This window comes from Urocitellus parryii, chromosome 9 (genome assembly GCF_045843805.1).
Source record: "Urocitellus parryii isolate mUroPar1 chromosome 9, mUroPar1.hap1, whole genome shotgun sequence".
Classification (NCBI taxonomy): Eukaryota; Metazoa; Chordata; class Mammalia; order Rodentia; family Sciuridae; genus Urocitellus; species Urocitellus parryii.
In genome coordinates, this window is record NC_135539.1 from 142,071,275 (window position 1) to 142,094,098 (window position 22,824).

At 31.6% G+C, this 22,824-nt stretch overlaps 1 protein-coding gene across 3 annotated transcripts in view; it reads left to right on the forward strand.

The window, feature by feature from the left end:
- Positions 1-22,824, forward strand: part of Kifap3 (kinesin associated protein 3) — a 138,890-nt gene that overhangs the window by 95,074 nt on the left and 20,992 nt on the right. For all 3 annotated transcript variants that reach the window (XM_026405250.2, XM_026405251.2, XM_026405252.2), the window contains exons 18-19: positions 8,027-8,216; positions 14,399-14,498. In XM_026405250.2, the coding sequence (XP_026261035.1) occupies positions 8,027-8,216; positions 14,399-14,498 (290 nt within the window). The remainder of the gene's footprint in view (positions 1-8,026; positions 8,217-14,398; positions 14,499-22,824) is intronic.

Below are 22,824 nucleotides of genomic sequence, written 5' to 3' on the forward strand. Positions count from 1 at the left end.
ATGTGCCAGATTCTATGTATTTTTAAAAAGATTTTTTTTAATCTGTAGTGTATATTGCTGCACACAAACTGCCTGCTTTCTTCTGTCTCCTCTGCTGTATGAAAATGGTACTCAACAAAGTAACCCTGACCTTCATTTTTCTAAATCCAATGAGCATTTTTAGTCTTCATTTTACTTTGCTGACCCTACCCTCCTTGTAGATCTTAGCATTAAAATCTAAAGTTACAAAGAAAATTATGTTTATGTTTTATTATTTTCATGATATAACCAGCTATGTGCATTATGGCTCTCTGAGATCCTGTTTTATCACTTTTGAGTACAAAAAAAATTGGAACAAGTAAATTGAACGATTTAGTTCACTTAATCTATGAATCTCTAAACTGGATTTACAAAGTAACTATTTGATGTCTTGCCACATAATCACAGATCATTTCACACTGAGGAAAACCTTAGTCTGAAACATTTACATAGAAAAACCCGACTTATTAAACTGGGAGTGTTTAAAGATATCACATGATTCATGTAATGTGGCACGCCTGCTATGCTGCTGCACTAAATCATACTCATGGTTCATTTTCTCAGAAGTGAAGTCCAGTAGAGCTAATAGAAGGGCACCAGGCCATGGAAATATCCCACATTCTTCCAGAAAAACCAGCAAAAATAACATTGCTGGGCTGGGGCAGTAACTCAGTGGCAGAGAACTTGCATGAGTGAGGCACTGGGTTCGACCCTTCGCACCACATAAAAATAAACAAATAAAATAAAGGAATTCTGTCCAGTTATAACTATAAGAAACAGTTATAGATGGGCAATATATAGTTATAGAAAAATAGTTAGAGATGGACAAAATAATGACATGGCTTTGCCTTTCTGCTGGTATGTTCCTATATGGTTCAAGACCCTGGTTCACCTGGTTCACTTCTTGCTTATTTTTCAGGCTTAGTAAATTTTAATTTTTCAATGTGAGTTTGATGTTTTTATTTTTTTAATTTCATACAAATTGGATTTAATAAGTTTTGTTAGCCCTGTTTTATAGTTTATTTTATATTGCATAAACAAAAAGACAGAAATTCAGGATATTTTTCCAGCTTGTTGGAATTTAAATACACAAAAATTTATATTTACACGAATGTGTGTGTGTATTCCTTTCCTGTTTCTTATGCATATTGCTTTATTTTTTTTCTTTAATTGGCAACAGTTGGACTTAAAAGAACCCAAGCATAGTATGAAAGAGAAAAATCATCATTTCTTAAATAAATTTCATTTAGTTCTGCCTTTTACTTTTAGGCCTGACTTGGCATATTTAAAAAGATATTGTACAGGTTAGCCTCCTCAGTATTTTAAGTAGAGATTGTTTTAGGATATAATTGTACTTAGAGATCTGATTAGAAAATGCCATGGCCAAGTCTAGAGGTGACACTTGGGACATTTCAGAGAGTATGTGCATAAAAGTCAATAACTTTATTATGTGTGTGTTTAATTTGTGTATATGTGTATCATTCAGAGAAATGTTTTTCTAAGACATAAAAGCATCTTTTTAATAGCTGCTGCCTTAATTATAATGAATAGCTAAATTACTCTAGACCTGCTTTAATTTAGTATGAAAAATTGTATTAAATAAACCATATTACAGTCTCAATTAAGGGGCTGCCACATTAAAGGAGAAAGGAAAATCTGTTTTCCATCAGTTATGTTAGAACACAAAGCAGATCTATGTGGCCCTATGTTATCCTATAGTGTGTTAATCAGATACAAGGTGTGACGGAAGCCAGTGACAAAAGAGTTTTCGTGATAGTGAACAGACTCTGATAATAGGCTGGTTAAGGCTTCATAATGTTTTACTGGTTAAGTAGTAAACAAAATGATGTAGGACTTCAAAAAGGATGGCACATTCCATGTAAAATCAAACCATAAGTCTTTTGTGACACTTTAGAATTTCTGGAAACTGAGTGCTTAAGATCATACTGTCAGAAGCTGAGAAGAGAATACAAGACATTTTGTCTTCTAAATACAGGATAAAGTCAAGGCTCAAAGCCAGGACACAAAGTATAATCCTCATAAAAAGAAGTGAACCAACTATATCCCTAGAATATTGCCACAAAAGCTTTGTTAGATTTAAGATGATGGCATCTTTGAGGTGACTGAAATGCTATCTCTGAGTTCTGATAGTCACTGCCTGATAAAGAGGGTGGGTAGTGGGCATTACCAGGGGAGTAGAGATTGGGAGAAGGTGTTACAATTGATTTTTTAAAATCTTTTTTTATTTGTTCTTTTTTGATGTACATGATAGTAGAGTGTATTTTGACATATTATATATACATGAAGTATAACATTCTAATTAGTATCCCATTTTTGTGATTGTACATGTGGAATTTCACTGGTGGTATATTCATGTATGAAAATAGGAAAGTTATGTCCGATTCATTCTACTGTCTTTCCTGTTCCCTTCTCTCTTCCTTACCTTCATTCCCCTTTGTCTAATCCACTAAAATTTTCTATATGCCCCCTCCACCATCATTGTGTGTTAGCATTTGTGTAACAGAGAAAATATTTGGCCTTTGGTTTTGGGGGATTGGATTATTTCACTTAGCATGATAGTCTCCATATACCAGCAGAAGTTTATAGTCATTCTTTTTTATGGCTGAGTAATATTCCATTGTGTATATATATCATGTTTCTTTACCTGTTCATGGCTGAAGGGCTAGAATTGACTTTAGTTAATTATGTTTACTTCAGTGAACATTTTAACCCTGGATATTCATTTTTGAGTAGCTGTTTAACTTTTAAAAAGAAACTCCTATACTATACCAATATTTTTCAATTATTTGAGATAATAATTTCAGTGACTTTATGAAGTCATAACATTAAGTATAGGCTTTTAGTCTTAAAATGTTAGAGCTTGAGTAAGTCCTAGATTTGTTTCATTGTGCAAATGAAGAATCAGGCCAACAAAGATTAAGATACCTTGAGAAATGTGCATACTCCAGTGGGTATCAGAGCCAGCACTGGAAACCAAATCTCCTGATTCCTAATTTAGTGCACTTTATATTATGCCCTGCCATATTATTAATACTTGTAAGTCCAGACTCTGAAATACAAAGAAACAGATTTTTCCAGGGCTACCAAACTGTGTTGTTGGGAATTCCAGAGTGCTATGGAAGATAGGATAAGAGCATTGGAATATAGTCCTCTGGAGTATGACTAAGCTTTTACTTGGTTTTCACTGAAATGGAAGAGGAAAGAAATAAAAAGGAAAAAAAGTTGTTTGAGGGGTGGGGGAGATGGAATATTAAGTTGTTGGCACATTTTATCTTGGGAAATATATTTTAAGATTCTCTTTTTCACATTTTTAGCCTTAAAATTATCTTTTTAAAAAACAGAACAATAATAGTAGGTGGCAGTTGACTTAATATCAGTGCCTAAAATGTGCTTTTGAACTTTTCCTAAAATTTAAACTATCAAGACCACTGTCTTAGCCTATTAATTTATTGCAATTGCTAAATAGGATCTCAGTAGTCATAAGCTAACGCTTCGATTTTCAAAAAATCTGATAAACCTTTTCAGAAACATATAGATGAGTGATCACCTTCATATAGCAAAACACTGCTGTCTCATTTGATTCTAATACATACCTCCAAGGAATAAAGTGTAACTACTTAAATGAATACTTGTTAACTAAATGCCTATATTTTATTCTAAGATGCTCTATTTGGTAAACGTTTGAAACCTGAGGCTATATTATCACAAACTAACGGCCAAAGTACAATATCTTACAAGTGTTTCATTTTTAGCCTCTAAATTTTTTTTAAAGAGAGAGTGAGAGAGAGAGTGAGAGAGAGAGAATTTTTTAATATTTATTTTTTAGTTTTCGACGGACACAACATCTTTGTTTGTACGTGGTGCTGAGGATCGAACCCGGGCCGCACGCATGCCAGGCGAGCGCGCTACCACTCGAGCCACATCCCCAGCCCCAAGCCTCTAAATTTTAAAGAATATACATTTTTTAATATTTTTCAAAAGTAGCCATTAATATTGGAATTTAAAATGCCATTAAAACTGGTGGGATGGAGGGGGTGTGGGGGGTAGGAATGACTGTAGAATGAATTGGACATTATTACCCTATGTGCACATATGATTACATGACCTGTGTAGCTCTACATCATGTACAACCAGACAAATGAGAAGTTAAGCTCCATTTATGTATAATGTGTCAAAATGCATTCTACTATCATGTGGAACTAATTAGAACAAATGAAAAAAAAAAAAAACTGGTGGGAAGCCAAGTGTGATGGCACTCACCTGTAATCCTGGCAATTTAGGAGAAATAAACAAGAGGATCTCAAGTTCAAGGCCTGTCTCAGAGACTTGTGAGGCCCTAAACTTAGTGAGACCCTAACTCAAAAAAAAAAAAAAATAGTGTTGGGACTGTATCACATTCATAAAGCCCCTGGGCTCAATCCCTAGTGCCAGCCCCCGAGTCCTCCCGCAAAAATAAATAAACTGGTAGGATATATAGCATTATTTATGGTGATGAGTCTCTATTTTTTGTAATTTTTGAATTTCAGTTATGAAAATATTACCTTTGAAATTATGAAAATCCAAATATTATTTTCAAAAAATCATGTTTTAATTCTTTAAGACTTTAAAAATAGGGGAACTTTTAAGGCTTGACACTACCTGCTCAAGGTTTTTTGGTTTTTTTTTTTTTGTCAATTTTCAACCTATGATCTATAACAAAAAAAAGTACATACATACAAAATCTCAAGGCCACCTCTTATGAAAACACTGCTTGTCATTGTAATAGATTCCATAAATATTGTTGGGTCTTTTTGTAAGATGTAATTTTCAATATTCTGGATAATGACGGTTTGGTATATAATAACATTCTATCTCATATTTCCTAAGGAAAAACTTTGTTTTGCTCTTTTTTTTTTTAAGAATCGAGAAAACCATAGTGTTTTCATTGTGAGACTGTAAGTAGTAATGCATAAGTTAATCATTATGTTAGTCATAGATATTAAACCTATTGTTTTATAGTAAAAAATACTTAAAATCAGAATAAATTATTTTAAAGAAGAAAATAACAGTACAATCTTTATCATTACTACTATGCTTTTTGAGCCTTATAATGCTAAGAGAGGTACTGGTTCTGTAGGCTAATTCTATCACAAACTGATACAGAGAGAGATGAAGACTTCAGAAGAGTGCTAAGGGTAGTCTCGTTACATGTGATGCTAGGTTCTGTGTGAACCTTACTGCCTTAAAAAAAATCAGCTTTACCAAGAGAGTGTCAAAAGTTAGCCATGAATGCTCATGGATGTTTTTGGTTTGTGCATTTGGATTTTTGTCAAATAGTCTCTTTAAAGAAAAAAACAAACAAAAAAATACATACACACACACACACACACACACACACACATACATACACACATTGTAACCAGACATAACCCTCTATGTTCATATATGAATATACAACCAGTGTAATTCTACATCATGTACACCACAAGAATGGGAAGTTATACTCCATGTCTGTATAATATGTCAAAATACATTCTACTGTCATGTATAACTAAAAAGAACAAATAAAATTTAAGTATATAATATAAAAAAAGAAAAGAAAAAACAAAACTTGAGCTTGTGTGTGGAAGTTCGTGAATAAAAGTATTGCTCTGAGCTCATAGGATGATAAGGCTGAAGTAATCGTGTGTGAAGAGACATCTTTGTTATTTATTTCTACATTTATATTTGTTATAATTTTTGTTATCATTAAGAGGGCATAAGATGACAACTCAGCAAATTTTTTTCTTCATAGAGAACATTACTTACAAGGTTAACTACAGTTTGTGAATATGTCATTTAAGGATTATTTCACAGGTATTCTTAGGAAGCAAGCTTTACTCTCACTGAAATAGCAAGTTCCACATTTTATATGCTTTGGGCACTTGACTGAATTTTAACTCCTAATGTTGTTTTATTAACTTACATTATAATTATACATAATAGTGGGATTAATTATGCATATTCATGCATGTACATAATTTGGTCATTCCCCATACCTTCCCTTTCCCTCCCTTCCTGCCTCCCCATGATCCGCCCATCTCTCTTCTAGCATTATTTTTTTAAATATTTTTTTAGTTGTATTTGGAAACAATATCTTTATTTTATTTATTTATTTTTATGTGGTGCTGAGGATTGAACCCAGTGCCTTGCACGGGCTAGGCAATTGCTCTACTGCTGAGCCCCATCCCCAGCCCCCTATCATTATTTTAATTAGTACATTGTAATTATATGTGTGTGGAATTCATTGTGGTATATTCCTTCTTGGACAGCATAGTTTGAAACATTTCATTGAACTCCTCCTTTTTCACTAGGAATTCATATGCTTGAAACTATTATAATTAAACAATCAGATCCTATGTTTTTCTGTTATCCTTGAATACCTCTTTATTCAGATAATTTAGTCAGATTTTAAATATTTTTTACCAGGGTGAAAAATTAGCTTTTTACCTCTTACCAAATGAAACAAGCTCAAATTAATTTCCAATGTTTAATATGGATCTAATAGGACTTATTATAAGGCATATTCTTGGAGTTTGGGTGACCTATAACTTACTTGTCTTTTAGAAAAAAAAACCCACTAACATGGGCAGTTTCTTTCCCAAACACCATTTTGCCCTCTGTTTATGAGCTAAGTGTTTTACCTCACTGGGTATAATTCATAAGTTGATCCTTTGCTTTAACTGTAAGTATGTACGATCATACCCTTGTAAATTATCTTGCTATTTCTAATATTACAGTATCCCTTTTTTTTTTTTTTGCTAACTTTACTTGACCACATACACAGAGTCAAATATGAAACCAAAAAGTATACTATTGGGGTCATATAAATTTTAAAGAGGCTCAGAGCTATAGTCTGCATTTAGGCTAAATTACTTAGAAGCAGCCATAATAACTGTTTTCTGTAATTAGGCATCACTTAATATTAAATTTTGAAAAAACAAGGTGAACTACCAAAACTATAGCCAGTGAAACTGCTTGTAACAACATCTCTGTGCATGTTATTTTTCAACTTCGTTCTTTCCCTAACACACTTCAATTATGGCCAAGTCAGAGAAAACATGACTGAGAACATACTTGGTTATTTAATGTAATATCCATTTATTATACCCTTTCTACCATTATTTACTCAACAATTTAACCCATTCACAGAATATTAGAGCTGAAAGTTGACATTGGAGGCCATTTATTACCTTCTATCCAGTGTAGAATTCATTCTACAGTGACCCTGACAAATAATTTTAAGTAAAACAACATTATTTTGTGGTTGAGCAAAATTAAATTCAGCAATGCTATTTATTTTCTTTAGTAATTATTTTCAGCAGTATTTATTTTCAGTAGTTAGAAGCAGTGCTTATTAATAGTGCTTTCTTCCTATAGTATTATCTAGACTAAAAAATATATCAAAAGAGGTCATGTTAGCCACCTGTCATTAGTGCCACAAATAATTATAGCCACAAGAATCCATGGAAAGCAAAATTCTGGTTGTTTATTTAAATTTTGGCAATATTTAGATAATATTTAAAGAAGAATTTGTGAACTTTAAATTGTTCCAGTGCTTCTCATTGTCATTAGTGATTGTTAATCCAAAGAGACTTTGGCTATTATATAAAATAATTCTGAACAGGTATTTTTAATGTGCCTTCTGACCCAAATGAAGGTTCTAAAAATTCTTGGCTGGGCATAGAGACTCCTAGTGGCTCAGGAGACTAAGGCAGAAGGATTTGAGTTCAAAGCCAGCCTCAGCAATTTAGTGAGGCCTTAAACACCTCAGCAAGACCTACTCTCTAAATAAATATTTTAAAAGACTGAGGATGTGGCTCAGTGGTTAAGCAACTCTGGTTCAATCCCTAGTGCAATAAATAAATAAACAGTTCTAAAAGTTCCTTACTTGTGAGATATAAGTATTGCTATTGAATACCAAGAGATTGAGTTAATATAGTAATAGTTGAATATTTGCTTTCAATAGGAATATGATGAAGAATGGGCTAAGAAAATTCAAAGTGAGAAGTTTCGCTGGCATAACTCTCAATGGCTAGAGATGGTGGAGAGCCGCCAGATGGACGAGAGTGAGCAGTACTTGTATGGTGATGATAGAATTGAGCCATACATTCATGACGGAGATATTCTGGAAAGACCTGACCTTTTCTACAGCTCAGGTAGGATGATAGCCAAAGTAAACTGTTGGTCCCAGTGCCATAAATACAGTTTTGGTCTGCCAATCTTGTACATTTCCAAGTTTGTAAGCATTTTTAACATAATTGGTCTTCTGCTAATAACTTCAGGTGTAACATATATGTACACAAAACAAACTTAGCAATTCACCTTCAATTTTTCCTACTTAGTCTTTTTTATGATCTCCATTTAAAAAGAGTGGGCAGCTCTTAGATTACTTTCTAGAATGTTTCACTTAAACTGACATTGTCCAGATTTCTAACTTCTGTTTCAAAATGTAGCAATCATTTTCCTCTATTCTGAGTTTAATAAATGTACAACTTACCAATTTATATTTTGTTTTCCTATGTATTTAATCTTAATAGTTTAATTTTGCTGTCGTTTCAAAAAATAAACTACTTGGTGAGTATTGGAAAGACTTTTAAATACTTTATAGCAATGGATTCTTCCTTACTCTGCTGATGTTTTCAAGGTAAAATTTAATGTTTACATGAACCTTATGTATATTATAACTTGTTGATTATGTCATGCTGCCTTTTTCCAGGGATGAGTCTGGAACTAAGATGGGTAATATTTTGCATATTGTGGCTTTCAGTATTTTGCACTGTTGTCAATATTGCTATTACTCCATTGAGATCATTTAATTAAAAAGAGGAAGGAAAGGATTTCTAGCGAAGAAATAAAAAGCATTAGAGCTAAGGATATACCTCAGTGGTATAGTGCTTGTGGCCCTGGGTTTGAACACTAACAACAAAGAAAAAAGCATTAAAGTAATTATATCTGAATTAATGACCCACTCTTTAATTTTCCTACTATGTGTTCCTACCATAAATTTGCTAAGTGCTCTCAATGTAAATTTTACAAATGTTTTACATGTATTAATAAGACCTATTTGTGTGTGATCAGTGAATATTGATTGTATAAATTACCATCACCTGTAATCACTAAAAAATAACATCATATCTAATCACTAGTACTATTCACATATTCATCCATATGTTTTCATATGGATGTTGTGCAATATATATTATCTTTATATTTGATGTAGATACATGAATTCTGGAAAATTTATGCCTAACCATATTTCACCACATAATTGTCACCACCACATGAACATATTAATGAGTATTCCATTCATCCTAATCTTGCATTGAAGATAGTTTAGTAATAAATTATTTTAAAGTAATACCGGAACAATTTTTTTAGAAAGCTTCACATAATGGTCACACATTATGTGAAGCTTTCTAAAAAATATTGCAAAAAAAATTGTCATAAAATCTGCAATTATTATGCAGTATTATATAAGCACTTGGAAAATTGATAGATTTCTTCCTAACAGAACTTTACAGTATAGTTTTGAAATGCTGCTTTGGGTTTCAAACCAGATGGACTATATCATTAATTTCAACCAACTAGAATTTCTTAGTTCAGTAATAGCGAGTAGCTATTGTTCCCTAAATATTCTGTATTCATGAAGTAAAATATATAAGAATTTTTTTGTTTATAGGAATCAGAATATTCTTTGAATCAATTTTCTTGCTTTGAAAATTGATAGGAACCTGACAGTGTGAATCAGTTACCAGTTTGCAAAGTTGAATGAAACTATCAAGCACCCCACTGTTCAATTTTGTTATTTTAATTAAAATTTTAGAACATATTTTTTAATTATATCACATTCTAAAATTAATTCATTTAAATTAACCTCTTAAAATGAAAATTATTGACATTTTTCTGTTACTTTATAACAAAAATGTGTAATTTGTAAGTTTGTGGAAAAACTGAATTACATATATTTTTATATACCAAAGTTTAGAAACGCAGTAACTGATGGAAAAGTAAGTAAATTTAAATACTTTTGAGGGATGAAATAGTATCATTAAATATCCTGAATATTTTTTTTTTAGTAACCTTAGCCTGATGATATGGTAGGCATTTGACAGAAATTTTATACCTTGAATGTAGAAATTCAGTTCTCACAGCAAGCTGTCTATTTTTTTAGTTCATGAATCATTTTACCTAGTTTATTTTCCCTGAATCCACAGGCTAAATGAATGTATCATTTCTTGATGTTTCTCATGGAAATCTAGATAACATCAGTTCCTTTTTATTTATTGTGTGCTGTCATAGCTCAGAAACATCAGATAAATTTGTAGTACTACATATACTTTTGAAGTTTGAACTATCTTATTAAACCCCTAAGTCTCCATGAAAATTTAGGCAGCTTCTGTTAAAAGTAGCTCTAGTAACTTTTTAGCCACAGAGATTAAACTACATGGTCTATTATTCCCTGGGTCTTATGTTTTATTTTAAAATGAGATGATATATGTTACTTTCTAGTCATGTGTTTGCAAACTGTTAAATATCAGCCAAAATATATCTGGGTTTCCTTTGTCTTTTTTTCTTTAGAAGGGAATCTTAGTTGCCAGGCATGTTGGCTTACACCTATAATTTCATCAATTAAGAGTCTAAGGCAGGAGAATCACAAGTTCAAGGCCAGCCTCAACAACTTAATGAACCCCTGTTTCAAAATAAAAAGTAAAAAGGGCTCAGGATGTAGCTCAGGGGTAAAGCACCTCTGGGTTCAACCCTAGTGCCAAAAAAAAAAAAAAAAAAAACGAAAAAAAAATCTTGGTATTGTGAACCTAGCATCTCCTTTAGTTCCAGTATTTTTTCCTAAAGTCTAAAATTATATTCATTGATTAATTTCCGTTGTTATGAAAGTAAAGCTGTTTTCTTTGGTACTTTTTAACTATAGAGGAAGTATATTATAATTTATAAGGCTGTACACATTTCTAAATGACTTTTTCCTTTTTTATTATTATTATCCATCACAGAGAATCTTATTCTTAGCATGTAAATATATTCCTAGAATATGCAGCTTAAAACAGTTTGTTTTTGTCTCAAGATTGTTGTAAAAATCACAGTCTAAAGTTTATTTTAGTAACAATAAATAGAAGATACCGAGTTTTTAAATTTTTTACTTCTGGGCTGGGGATGTGGCTCAAGCTGTAGCGCACTCGCCTGGAATGCGTGCAGCCCAGGTTCAATCCTCAGCACCACATACAAACAAACGATGTGTCCGCCAAAAACTAAAAAAAAATAAATTAAAAATAAATAAATAAATAAATAAAATTTTTTACTTGTATTCACAATGATTTTTTTAACTGGCTTTCAAAACTCAAAGAGTTGATATATGTGCTTTGATTTCATCACTGTTCCAGTTTATACTTAATTTGTTCATAGCTGTCTTATTAGATCATCACTAGGAGATTTCAGAAAGGTGTGTCCTCATTGATGTGTTCTATAACTAGGCGATTTATGTAATTTAATAACCCAAGTGTATGTGTACAGCTTAGAGTGCTGTGGTGTATTGCATCTGTTTCCCTTTTGTTCTCTAGCCATTTAAATGTTATATAAAATTCTTTAAATCTTTGTTGTTATCATTGAAACAACATGGAACTTAAAAAGGACACTCCTAGGTATATCAGCATAACCAAGAAGATAGAATTTTTGGTATTTCCCTAAAAGAAATAATTTTGGTTGCAAAATGTTAAGAATCAGATATTTCCAAAGAAGTTGGGGGTATGTGAAATGAGACTTTAGTGGTACTTTTATACCTTGTTTTAGTGAAGAAAGAGTGCCCATTGTCAAGGGTGAATTAACACCATGAAAGCTACAGTTTATTTAAGCTGCAGTGCCCTGGGAGTAATAAAAATAAATTTCAAAAGTATAAATTTACTTTTTTATTTATATAAGATCAGGCTTATTATATTATTAGACTAGTTGTATTCTGTGTTTATGAAATATCTGGCTGAACCGTATGTAACCTCAAGCATTTTCAGTTTGAACTATGTTTTGATGATGTCCTGGTTTGTAAAAGTTCCCTGTACACCATTTATCCTTTTGTTACTCATTGTTTTCTTTTAAGATGATAGGAACTCTAAAACAAAATATGATTTTGAGAATTTGATCAGTTTTTAAACTTAATTTCTTCCTAATCTGACTCAGTTTAGTAGTTTGTATTTCATAAATACAGACCATCTTTTCACTTGTTTGTATTTATATCTCAAAATACTATGTTTCTGAGTTTTAAAAGCTTCTATTCTGTTGGCATAAAGAACATTTTTTGCATTCATTTTCAATGTTTGGAATACCTTTGATTCCACATTTGTATTTTACATACCTTTGATCCTCTCAAATTAGCAGGTTTATTAAAACTTGATCCTCAATTATTTAGTTTTAATTTAACAGTTATTTTAATTTTTTAATCTTCAACTTGTTAATTTTAGCCACATTTTCACAAAACCTTAGATACATATGAAATGGGTTTTTAAAAATTATTCATAACAGCTTCACTCTCAGTGTATGGTATCTTGGCATTTCCAATAAATTCCTTTTGTTTTTTTTGAAGTTTTTCAGGGTTTATCAGGTCTTTTAACTTATAAAATCTTTAAATTTCAGACATAAAAACTGAACTAAACATTACTGACACTTTTAATGGAAGCTCAAGTATTTTGTATTTAGTAAAGTAATAAGATTAATACAAAAGGTATCCATTAACAATTCAACAATAATAATTAAATAATAATCATAGTCATCAATATACGATGTGTCACAAATGGATATGTGTACCAAATGAGTAATAAGGGAGTCTAATGGAAACACAAATAACCTCACTTATTCATTCGCCCACTGTTACTTTGTTTGCCATATACTTGATCTTTAATACCCTTTTCCCTCAGATTTTTCATTTAAATACTACCTGTGTTTCAAGACTCCAATCATTTACAAGTCTGCCCCACCTCTCCCCAGGTAGAGTTTTCTAAAACCCCATAAAACACAATAATCCCTTCAGAGCTTTTATTGCCTCTAATACTCATTTCATATGTCTACTTTTGTTGTATCTTATTTATTAATAAATTATATTATTATATTTTTAAACAGAGGTTATGTATTATAATTTTTTATATTTCCCACAGGATCTATCCCAGTATTATTATGCATGTGTTAGGTATAAAATAATCAGCTGGTAACTGAGTAATTTGCCTACTGTGTGCCAGATTTATCAATAGTGTGGTGGATATAACCTAACCAACATTTATATCTAGACTCTACAACCCATCATACTTTAAGAAAAGGAAGTTTTAAAAGTTCTCACAGCCATCCAGACCCTAAAGTATTTGTTCAACACATAGGACAGTCCCAAAACCATCACACGGGTCTTTTTTCCTCAAATGCTTTTTAGTCTTAATTTATTTTTATTTATGTGAAAATAGCTTATCTAGATTCTTAGATTGGAGCAGATGAGAAAGTAATACAACTTCAAAATCAGCAAAAAAAAAAAAAGAATTACAAAGTCCTAGATTTAAGAAAGGAAGCACTTTTAAACAAAGAGGTCAAAAAATGAGTAATAGAAAGCCATTTTTAGCAGTGCAAGTCAAACATATTTGGTAACCTTAGGACATTATTGTGTAATAAATGATATTTATAATAACAATCAAGTCACTAAGAAGTATTTACATTTTATATAGAATACCTTCTAAGAACACATGGAGTATAAACTGTATTTATGAAGATTTCTAATAAATTTTTGTGTGTGTTTTAACTCATTTAAATTGTCATTTAAATTGTCAAACTTGTTTAGAGATTGTTTAGAGATTCACTTATTTGATATATCTAATTCCCTAATCATGCTTCACAATTGAAGCTGTCTTGATATAAAATGTAAAATGTACTCAAGTATTGCTCTGTTACAAAACACCGTGCTGTTCAGTGCTTTTGCCTGTTGATGCTGTTTGCTTAGTGTGGACTGTTCTTACTGTGCCTCCACCCCTTGCCTCACCTCCTTACCTCTTCCTGTCTGTCTTCTCCACAGGACTGTAAACCCTTGAAGGCAGAGACTATCTTATCCATCCCTATGCTAGTATTACCTTGCAAGTAGTTGATGCTCAATAAATTGAGTTATTGTGCAGAACTATTGAACAAACTTGATATGTGTGGTCTTCTATGAATACTCAGAGAGAGAACAGCATGACATGCTAACCTGCTAATATTTTTATTTCAGATTAAATATGCAGGTTATTTTCTTAATGTGTTGCTTGATAGGGTGGTTTCCTTTTTATTCCTTACAAATACATTTCACAAATACCATTTTTCTTCTATCTAGATGGATTAATTGCCTCCGAAGGAGCCATAAGTCCAGATTTCTTCAACGATTATCATCTTCAAAATGGAGACGTAGTTGGGCAGCATTCATTTCCTGGCAGGTAAACAGTCTTCCAAGAAAAATCTGATGTATGGGTGTTTCCTTTGAAAAAACAGAATTCTTTTCACTCCTCATTTTCTTTTTCATTAAGAGCGGGGGGAAAATCTTCAAACTTTTCAAGAACATGTTTGTTTGATTTTAAAGTAATTTTCGAATTCACATTTTTTGTGTAGAAAAATGGAGATTACAGATTTGAAAAAATATATATACTTCATCATTTTGGAAAATATAGAAACAGACAGTACTTTTGCCAAGTTAATGAATACACACTCTTTCCTGAGCACTTCTCAAAGCCCATAAAATAAGAAGACAAGATGTATATTTTAACAACAATTCATACGTATTAAAAAGTGGATGCTTTGACTAAATTGAAGACTTTTCTGTCATAGGTGGAATTAGGTAAAATATTTAAGGAAAAAATACTTGACAAGCCAGTGTTTTACAGTTATTACAAAGTTTCCCTTAGCTGATATCCAGCTTCATTACTAATGTTGCATAGGTTTTTTTTAAAATCTGGCTTTAAAAATGTAAACAATATTTTCCCCTTTAAACTATGCCTAGAGGTACAGTATTTTAATTCAGACTGACTGTTGAAATTTCATATTAAGCTACTTTAGTGAATAGGTATGATCTTATTTTTCTTTAAAACTATATTTTTTAAAAATTATGGATTTAATTTCTGCTTCTAAAATTGTATGTTTTCTATATGAGAATTATATTATGTATTTTTTAAATGAACAAATTACAGTGTGACCAATATATTATGACTACTTGTAAGAAGCTATTTTAATTCAGTTATAATAATTGCTGCAACCACTAATGATGATCTGTTATGGAGAATCTGTTTTACTAACATTCATTTTTTTATTTTAACCTCACACCAACATTTTAAAGCAGAATTATATCTGTTTTACAAATAAAGAGTCAAAGCTGTGAATTTTATATTTAAGTAACCAACTCTCACAGGTAGTATTATAGAGCAAAAATTTGATCTTGAGGTCTATAAGTCACCAAAGCTTTTGTTCTTCACAGCATAACATGATCCTAATTTGGAGGAAACAAAACATGCCCATGACTTTTAAGCCTTCTTGACCACAGACCACACTAAAAGAAATAAACTTTCAGTATTGAGAAATGAAGGTGTAGCTCAATGGTAGAGCTTGCCTAGCATGCTTAAGGCCCTGAGTTCAATTCCCAGCACTGCAAAAATAAATAAATAAATAAATAAACAGGAGGTCTGGGGTTGTGGCTCAGTGGTAGAGAGCTTGCCTAGCACGGGTGAGGCAATGGTTCAATCCTCAGTACCACATAAAAATAAATAAGTAAAATAAAGGTATTGTGTACATCTACAACTAAAAAATAAATATTACGGGGTTGGGGATGTGGCTCAAGCGGTAGCGTGCTCGCCTGGCATGTGTGCGGCCCAGGTTCGATCCTCAGCACCACATACAAACAAAGATGTTGTGTCCGCTGAAAACTAAAAAATAAATACTAAAAATTCTCTCTCTCTCTCTCTCTCTCTCTCTCTCTCTCTAAAAAAATAAAATAAAAAATAAATATTAAAAAAAATAAACAAAAAAGAAGTACCTTTCATATTGCAGCCTCAAACATAGATACATATTTATTTATTTATATGTATCTACCTCTATACATGTGTGTAAAACAAAAATTTCTTAAAATGATATTATTCTTATAATTCCACAATGATAAATTAACCAAAATCTCTTAAAATAATATTCACTCTTAATACCTACAGTGTACAATGGCATGTTGGTTTTTTTGTTTGTTTGTTTTAGAGAGTGAGAGAGAGAGAGAGAATGAGAATTTTAATATTTATTTTTTAGTTATTGGCGGACACAACATCTTTGTTTTGTATGTGGTGCTGAGGATCGAACCCGGGCCGCATGCATGCCAGGCGAGCGCACTACTGCTTGAGCCACATGCCCAGCCCTGACATGTTGTTTTATTCCTTTCATTTGTTAAATGGAGATTGCCATGCACTAAGTTGATTTCACAACTTATTGATGATTATGACCCAGAGTTTAAAAGCATGGTAGAAAAACATAGGAGTATTACATGAAATGCCTAGTTCATTGTTCTATAATGGTCTTTAAATAAATAATAGCATTTTAGAAACAGTTTTATCAATAAACTGGATTATCATAGTAAGACATTTCTTGCCTCAGGAAATAAAAACTAACCATGGTTAAATACCAGAAAGCATATGACTTTTGATTACTTAATTATTCAAATAGAGTCTCTGTTTAATCATTATAAGTACTATGTCATATGACAATTTACTGGATAAATGTCTTCTGAAATTTAATTTAAAAAGGAAGAAATTATTTGGGTATATGATCCAATATTTATATTAAATAATTTTGCTTATGGCATTTATAAGATTCTACCATTGTAATTATGAAATTATTCTTTTCATTTATGTCTTACTATGAGCAAAACATTATTTTTGTACCTTCTTCAGATACTGCCAACCTAAAGAAAGCAAACTGCTACTGATTATGCATTACGCATTACTTACTTGAAGAAGACTTGCTTTCATTTTTTACATATTATGACTTTAAAGAAACTAAACATTTTTCACTAAAATTGAATATACAAAATGACAATTTCATGAGCCAAATTCAGCAAAATCTCTCATTTCTCATTTTCAAAGTGGTTATTTTATTTTAAAAATATTTAAAAAATAATTTAGTAGCTAAATTATATATTAGATCCAAAGATTTCAGGATTTTATTGCTTAGTTCATAAGTCTTTTAAATGACTTTGGAAAAATCCTTTTAGAAACTTGAGTTCTTTTTCATTGCTCAAAATATTTAAGTAGCTTCTTTTACTTCATAAAAGACACATCATAGTAATGTTGACCTAAAAGATTAGTTAGTAGAACTAACTAGACTTCTTCAAGTCAAAAGAGTGATAAACCTATTTATTATAATCATTTTGATTTGAGAATTGCTTGCCCTTTAAAAAACAAACTTCCTCTGAGAAAGTTAAGTCTTTCATCTCTTGTCTTTTATAATCCTTCAGGCCTTACATCACATAACTATATCACTTTTATTTCCAGATGAAATAATTTACAATGTGTTTCATCAGTTTTTTTGTAGGGACCCCAAATTGTTACAGTAGACTCTATACAGACTATAAAGTATAGCCAAATATTTATAATTGTTCTTTTCCACTTTCTGTTTTACTGACCCACTCTGGAATCATATGCTTTTTTTTTTCATTTACTCAATAATTTTTGATTAGTTATGCTTCTTTTGGTAGGACTCCTGTGATCTTTGATACCAAAAGACCATGGATCTTAGGTCTGGCTTTTTTTATTTTTTAATTCTGTAATGGTTCAAGTATTTTAAATTGCTATATAATTATTCACATATCTTATGATAATTTTTCTACTTAATGTCCAGATATGAAATTTTAGTGACTACCTTTCAGCTTCTGATATCCAGTAGGTACATTTAAAAATCATTAGATTAAATAACACTGACTTAAAACTTTGTTGAAGTTCTTTATTTTAAATGATTTTTAAATAGGACTGTATTTCAAGAAATGTTAAGCAGAAATTGTTGAATTCCTATTCCTCATCACCCCTGTGAAGGTGAGAATAAACAGACATGATGAAGAATTCAAGCTATATAAAAGAATTATGTCTTAATTGGGATCTTAAATATTGAAAACACTAGTTCTCTAAATACATGTAAAAAGAGGAAATGCTATTTATTGAGACCTTTTTTTTTCTCTTAAATCAGAAAAATGGTCCATATGACTTATAAATTCTTTCCCTGCTTCTTTATCATATGGCTTTGATAAATAAGCATAGCCAAGTTATCTGGAAAAAGAATAATAAAAGATGAATTACAAAATGTGAATTTTTATCATTACCAATGTTTTTAATGATATGACTGACAGTGGTATGTGGGATGAAACATGAAACAGAATGTGACAGTGCCAAGGGGCATGCTCCTCAGACAGCTCTTGTGGTTGCCAGTCTTTGCTGGTTTTTGAACATTTAAAATTTGAGCAGAATCACATGATCTCAAGTACATGATCTCAAGTTCCTGCAAAGTAAAGAATAAATTACTAATTGGTATGTCATGAGGGTTTTTTGTTTTCTAATTGTTGGATGAATTTTTTCCTAAATTGACAAAGTATAATAATAAGACAAATGTCTTAAAATTTGAGAAACCAAGCCAGATGAGAAGATTCAAACAGTTCAAATTGGTGTTTTTCTTAAAATCCAACTCAAGGGTCCTTCTTAGTCTGCAATCCTGCATTTTTGTAATACATCAAGGCAGTTTAATTGGAAACAGTGAAAACTGTTAAACTCATCTATCTCATTCTTCTAGAGAGACTACATGTTTGATAAAATAGATACTGGCAGTTGACAGAGAATCCTGGGTTTTAGACGTGTATCACTATTGGTTTGAACCTCTTGGCGCCAGGATTTCCCGACATTTAAAGTTAATGCAAAATGCATTAGGGCTCCAGGGCCTTAGCTATGGAGTTGCCAATCCCAGGGTGTCAAATGTAAATCTTCCCTTCCCCAAATCTGAACTGGTGTTAGAAAGTAAAGTGGAACATGCTATTGAAGCTAATTAAAAATAATAGGACCAAGACTAGCTTTTTTTCCTGTTATATACCATGTATCCATACCATATTTTTGGACCGATTTTTTATTATAACTCTTACTTTTCAAGACTAACAAGAACCTCATGTTAAAAGAGTATTTTTAAACTGCTTCCAGCTTTTACAAATCAGTTTTTGTTGCAGTAAAAATGGCCAGTTTCCCTTTTATAGGAATCCAATTTTCATAAACTGGAAAAAAAAATAAGAGACTGCTTAGGTTTCCTTAGGGCTTTGAAAAATATTTTTCAGAGAGCCAGGCGTTCTTTGTGGTTGGCAGAGTGATGTCATTTACTGACCATTTCACTGAGGTCAAAGTGAACTGGATGTGTGCATTTTCTGAGCCATCTGATTCTTACAACTCCATTTTCTCTATGTGTTAGAGCCCCTTTTTTTCTTTCTTATAATAATTCAGCATTAACATTTTGTACATTAAACTTATTATATATTACACATATGTACCTTTTAAATCACAGTTGAAATGTTAGATGTACTTTTAAAAATCATACCGAATTGAAGTAATGCATTACTTTTTTTTCCTTTCTTTCTTTTTTTTTTTTTTTTGTAGTTGGACACAATATCTTTCTTTCTTTTTTTCTTTCTTTATTTATTTTTATGTGGTGCTGAGGATCAAACCCAGCACCTTGCACGTGCTAGGTGAGCGCTCTACTGCTGAGCCACAACCCCAGCCACAATGCATTACTTCTTGAAAATGTAAAACATATACTTTCATCAAAATTCTTTAATGTATGATTTTTTCCTGTGACTAGGATTCTACATGTAAATATTAGACCTTTTTAGGGCCACCTTAATTATACCCAGTACAGAGTTCTTGCCATTTTTTTCACTTGAGAAAAATAATCTCAAAATTTCATATTAGCTTACTAAAAGGTATTATTGTAGAGTTTATAGAACTATGTTAATTGATAGTTTTATATATATATATATGAGTTTACTTTAAAGTAATTATTCAAAAAAGCAGTCAAATTATTGTCCATTTTACAACCCTGATTTGGCCAACCAAAGAAGCCCTTTTATTATTGAAATAAAAATAAATATACCCATGAAATTCTTTCTTTGATAAGTCTTCTGTCAATTTTTAATGGATAATGCACACTCTAATTTGTTCTAATAATTTAAGTGTTGATCAGCTTCATCACTGTAGCAGTAGTGTGGATATTATATGGAAAGTTTTTAAAAAGTGAAAAGAGCCTCCCAGAAACATTTGCTTTGATAGACATTGAGCCTGATCATTTGTTCAGTATTATAAGAACTAAAGTAAGTGGCAAATACTTAACTCTCTTAAAGATAATCATTAACTAAAACACTGCTTTATTTCAGTATATTACTAAATTTTTATCAGAGATGATCATAGCTTTTTTCTTATTTAAACTCCTGAATTTTATCATTTTTCCAGACGTGGTATTACAAAATAGCCAGGTATCATTTTTACCTGCCAATTGTCAAGGTTTTACATTAGAGCAAAGAAGTACTCTCATACAGTTCTTATAGAACTTAAGTTGATGAAACCTAAGTTGAAGGCATTTGGTACTGTAAAACAAGCACCTTGAGTTGTCCATTTCCTTTAAGTCAGACACTTCATTTCCAATACTTTATCCTTTTCAAAGAACCAAATATAAACAGAGAAGATATAAAAGTTGTTATGTGTTAAAGAAGATAAATACCACCAAGTGTTATGAAGTATGCTTACCTATAGAAGACACATTTTTTTCAACATCTACTTTTGTGCCACAGATTTTTTCCAGATTATATCACACTAGTATTCTAATTAAATTCTATCTATGAAGGTCAGAATAAATCAAAATAGATAGATTTAGGGGCTGGGGGGGGCGTAGCACAGTGGTGGAGTGCTCGCCTCGCATGTGGAAGGCACTGGGTTCGATCCTCAGCACCACATAAAAATAAAATAAAGGTATTGTGTTCATCTACAACTAAAAAAAATTATTAAAAATAGATATGTTTAGCAATAACAGATATTCACCTTACATAAAATTCTTCCCCTTTTTAAAGAACTGACCAGAGATCTTTTAATTTCTTCTTTCTTATTGAAAAACCTTTTTTATAAAATTGTTATTCATATATGATGTTTTGATAGCATAAAATTGGATATAGCTCTGCCACATCTGTAATTATGGTAATTCAAAGTGATGGGGCTGGGGATGTGGCTCAAGCGGTAGCGCGCTCGCCTGGCATGCGTGCGGCCCGGGTTCGATCCTCAGCACCACATACCAACAAAGATGTTGTGTCCACCGAGAACTAAAAAAAAAATAAATATTAAAAAAATTCTCTCTCTCTTCTCTCTCCTCTCTCACTCTCTCTTTTAAAAAAAAAACAAAGTGATGGTAGGGTTTGGTATTTTCATTTGCTTATGTTAAAACATGATAATAGAGCTCTTGATTTATTCTTAGTAGGTAAGCATATTTTGATTTTAAGAAAGCCTGTTATTAAATACTATGTAATATTCTAAAAACTAAAACTTATTGAATGCCTTATATGCAGGAATCTGTTACACATTTTATTTACTATTTGCTCTTAACAGGCACATTTGATGAGCCCCTAATATTTGTTCTTAGATGAATCTAGATTGGGAAGAGTCTGCAAGAGTTGTTTCCCAATAGAATTTGGCCAAACCATGATTAAAACACATATAGTAGAACTTCTTTATAGCAACTGCAGGACTGGGTAACAAGACAGGTACTGTCTTGTTAAAAAACTGCACTGTTTCAGAAAGAGTAAATGATTCAATCTAAAAATATCTAGATCTATGCAAATTTGTATAATAAATGATATTGTTACCCAAATGACATTATTTTTAATATATGTTAACATTTGTTTCAAGCCCAGTAATATATCCTGTCTGTTCCTAGATATAACTTATAGAAATAATTTTAAGTTCTTCCCACCTTCATCAGTATTAGTGAAGTAGAAGTATGTGAAAAAATTTCTTAAAATAGATAAAACGATTCTAAGAAATAATTCCATATGACATAGGAAATTATACGTAAGGTAATGAAGTGATTATTTTAAGCTTCTAAACCTGTGGGATGGTAAAAAAAAAAAATGGAAAACGTGAGTAGCAGTAGCTGTGTAACAACACATTTCTGATGAGAAAATCAAACCAAGGCAAGTGAAAGTTTTTATAGCAGGAGAGTCTTGCTCTAACACAATCCTTACATGAAATCTCATTTTTCTTTCTGAATACTCCCTTAACAATTCTACCAGTAACTTTAAAAAAAAATTTGTGGTTGTAGATGGACAGCATGCCTTCATTTTATTTGTTTATTTTTATGTGGTGCTGAGGATTGAACCCAGTGTCTCACATATGCAAGGCAAGTGCTCTGACACTGAGCTACAGCCCCAGCCCTCTACCAGTAACTTTTTTATTTAAGAAAATGGAATGTGTTAGGAGCATTCTAAAAATTTCAAAGAATAAAATGTTTGTCTTTTTAAAAAATCTGAGTATACTAAGACTTTCATGTCTTCATATATTGCATTTGATCATCAACAAATGTGTGAGGTGAATACTGCAGGGTTGCTATTTTAACAATGTGGAAATTAAGACTCAGAGGTTTTCAAGGGTCTATCCTAGAATGAGGTAGCTAATAAAGAAGGAAGACTGGTAGGAGCCAGCACTCTGTTACACTATTATCCCTCCAGATGTC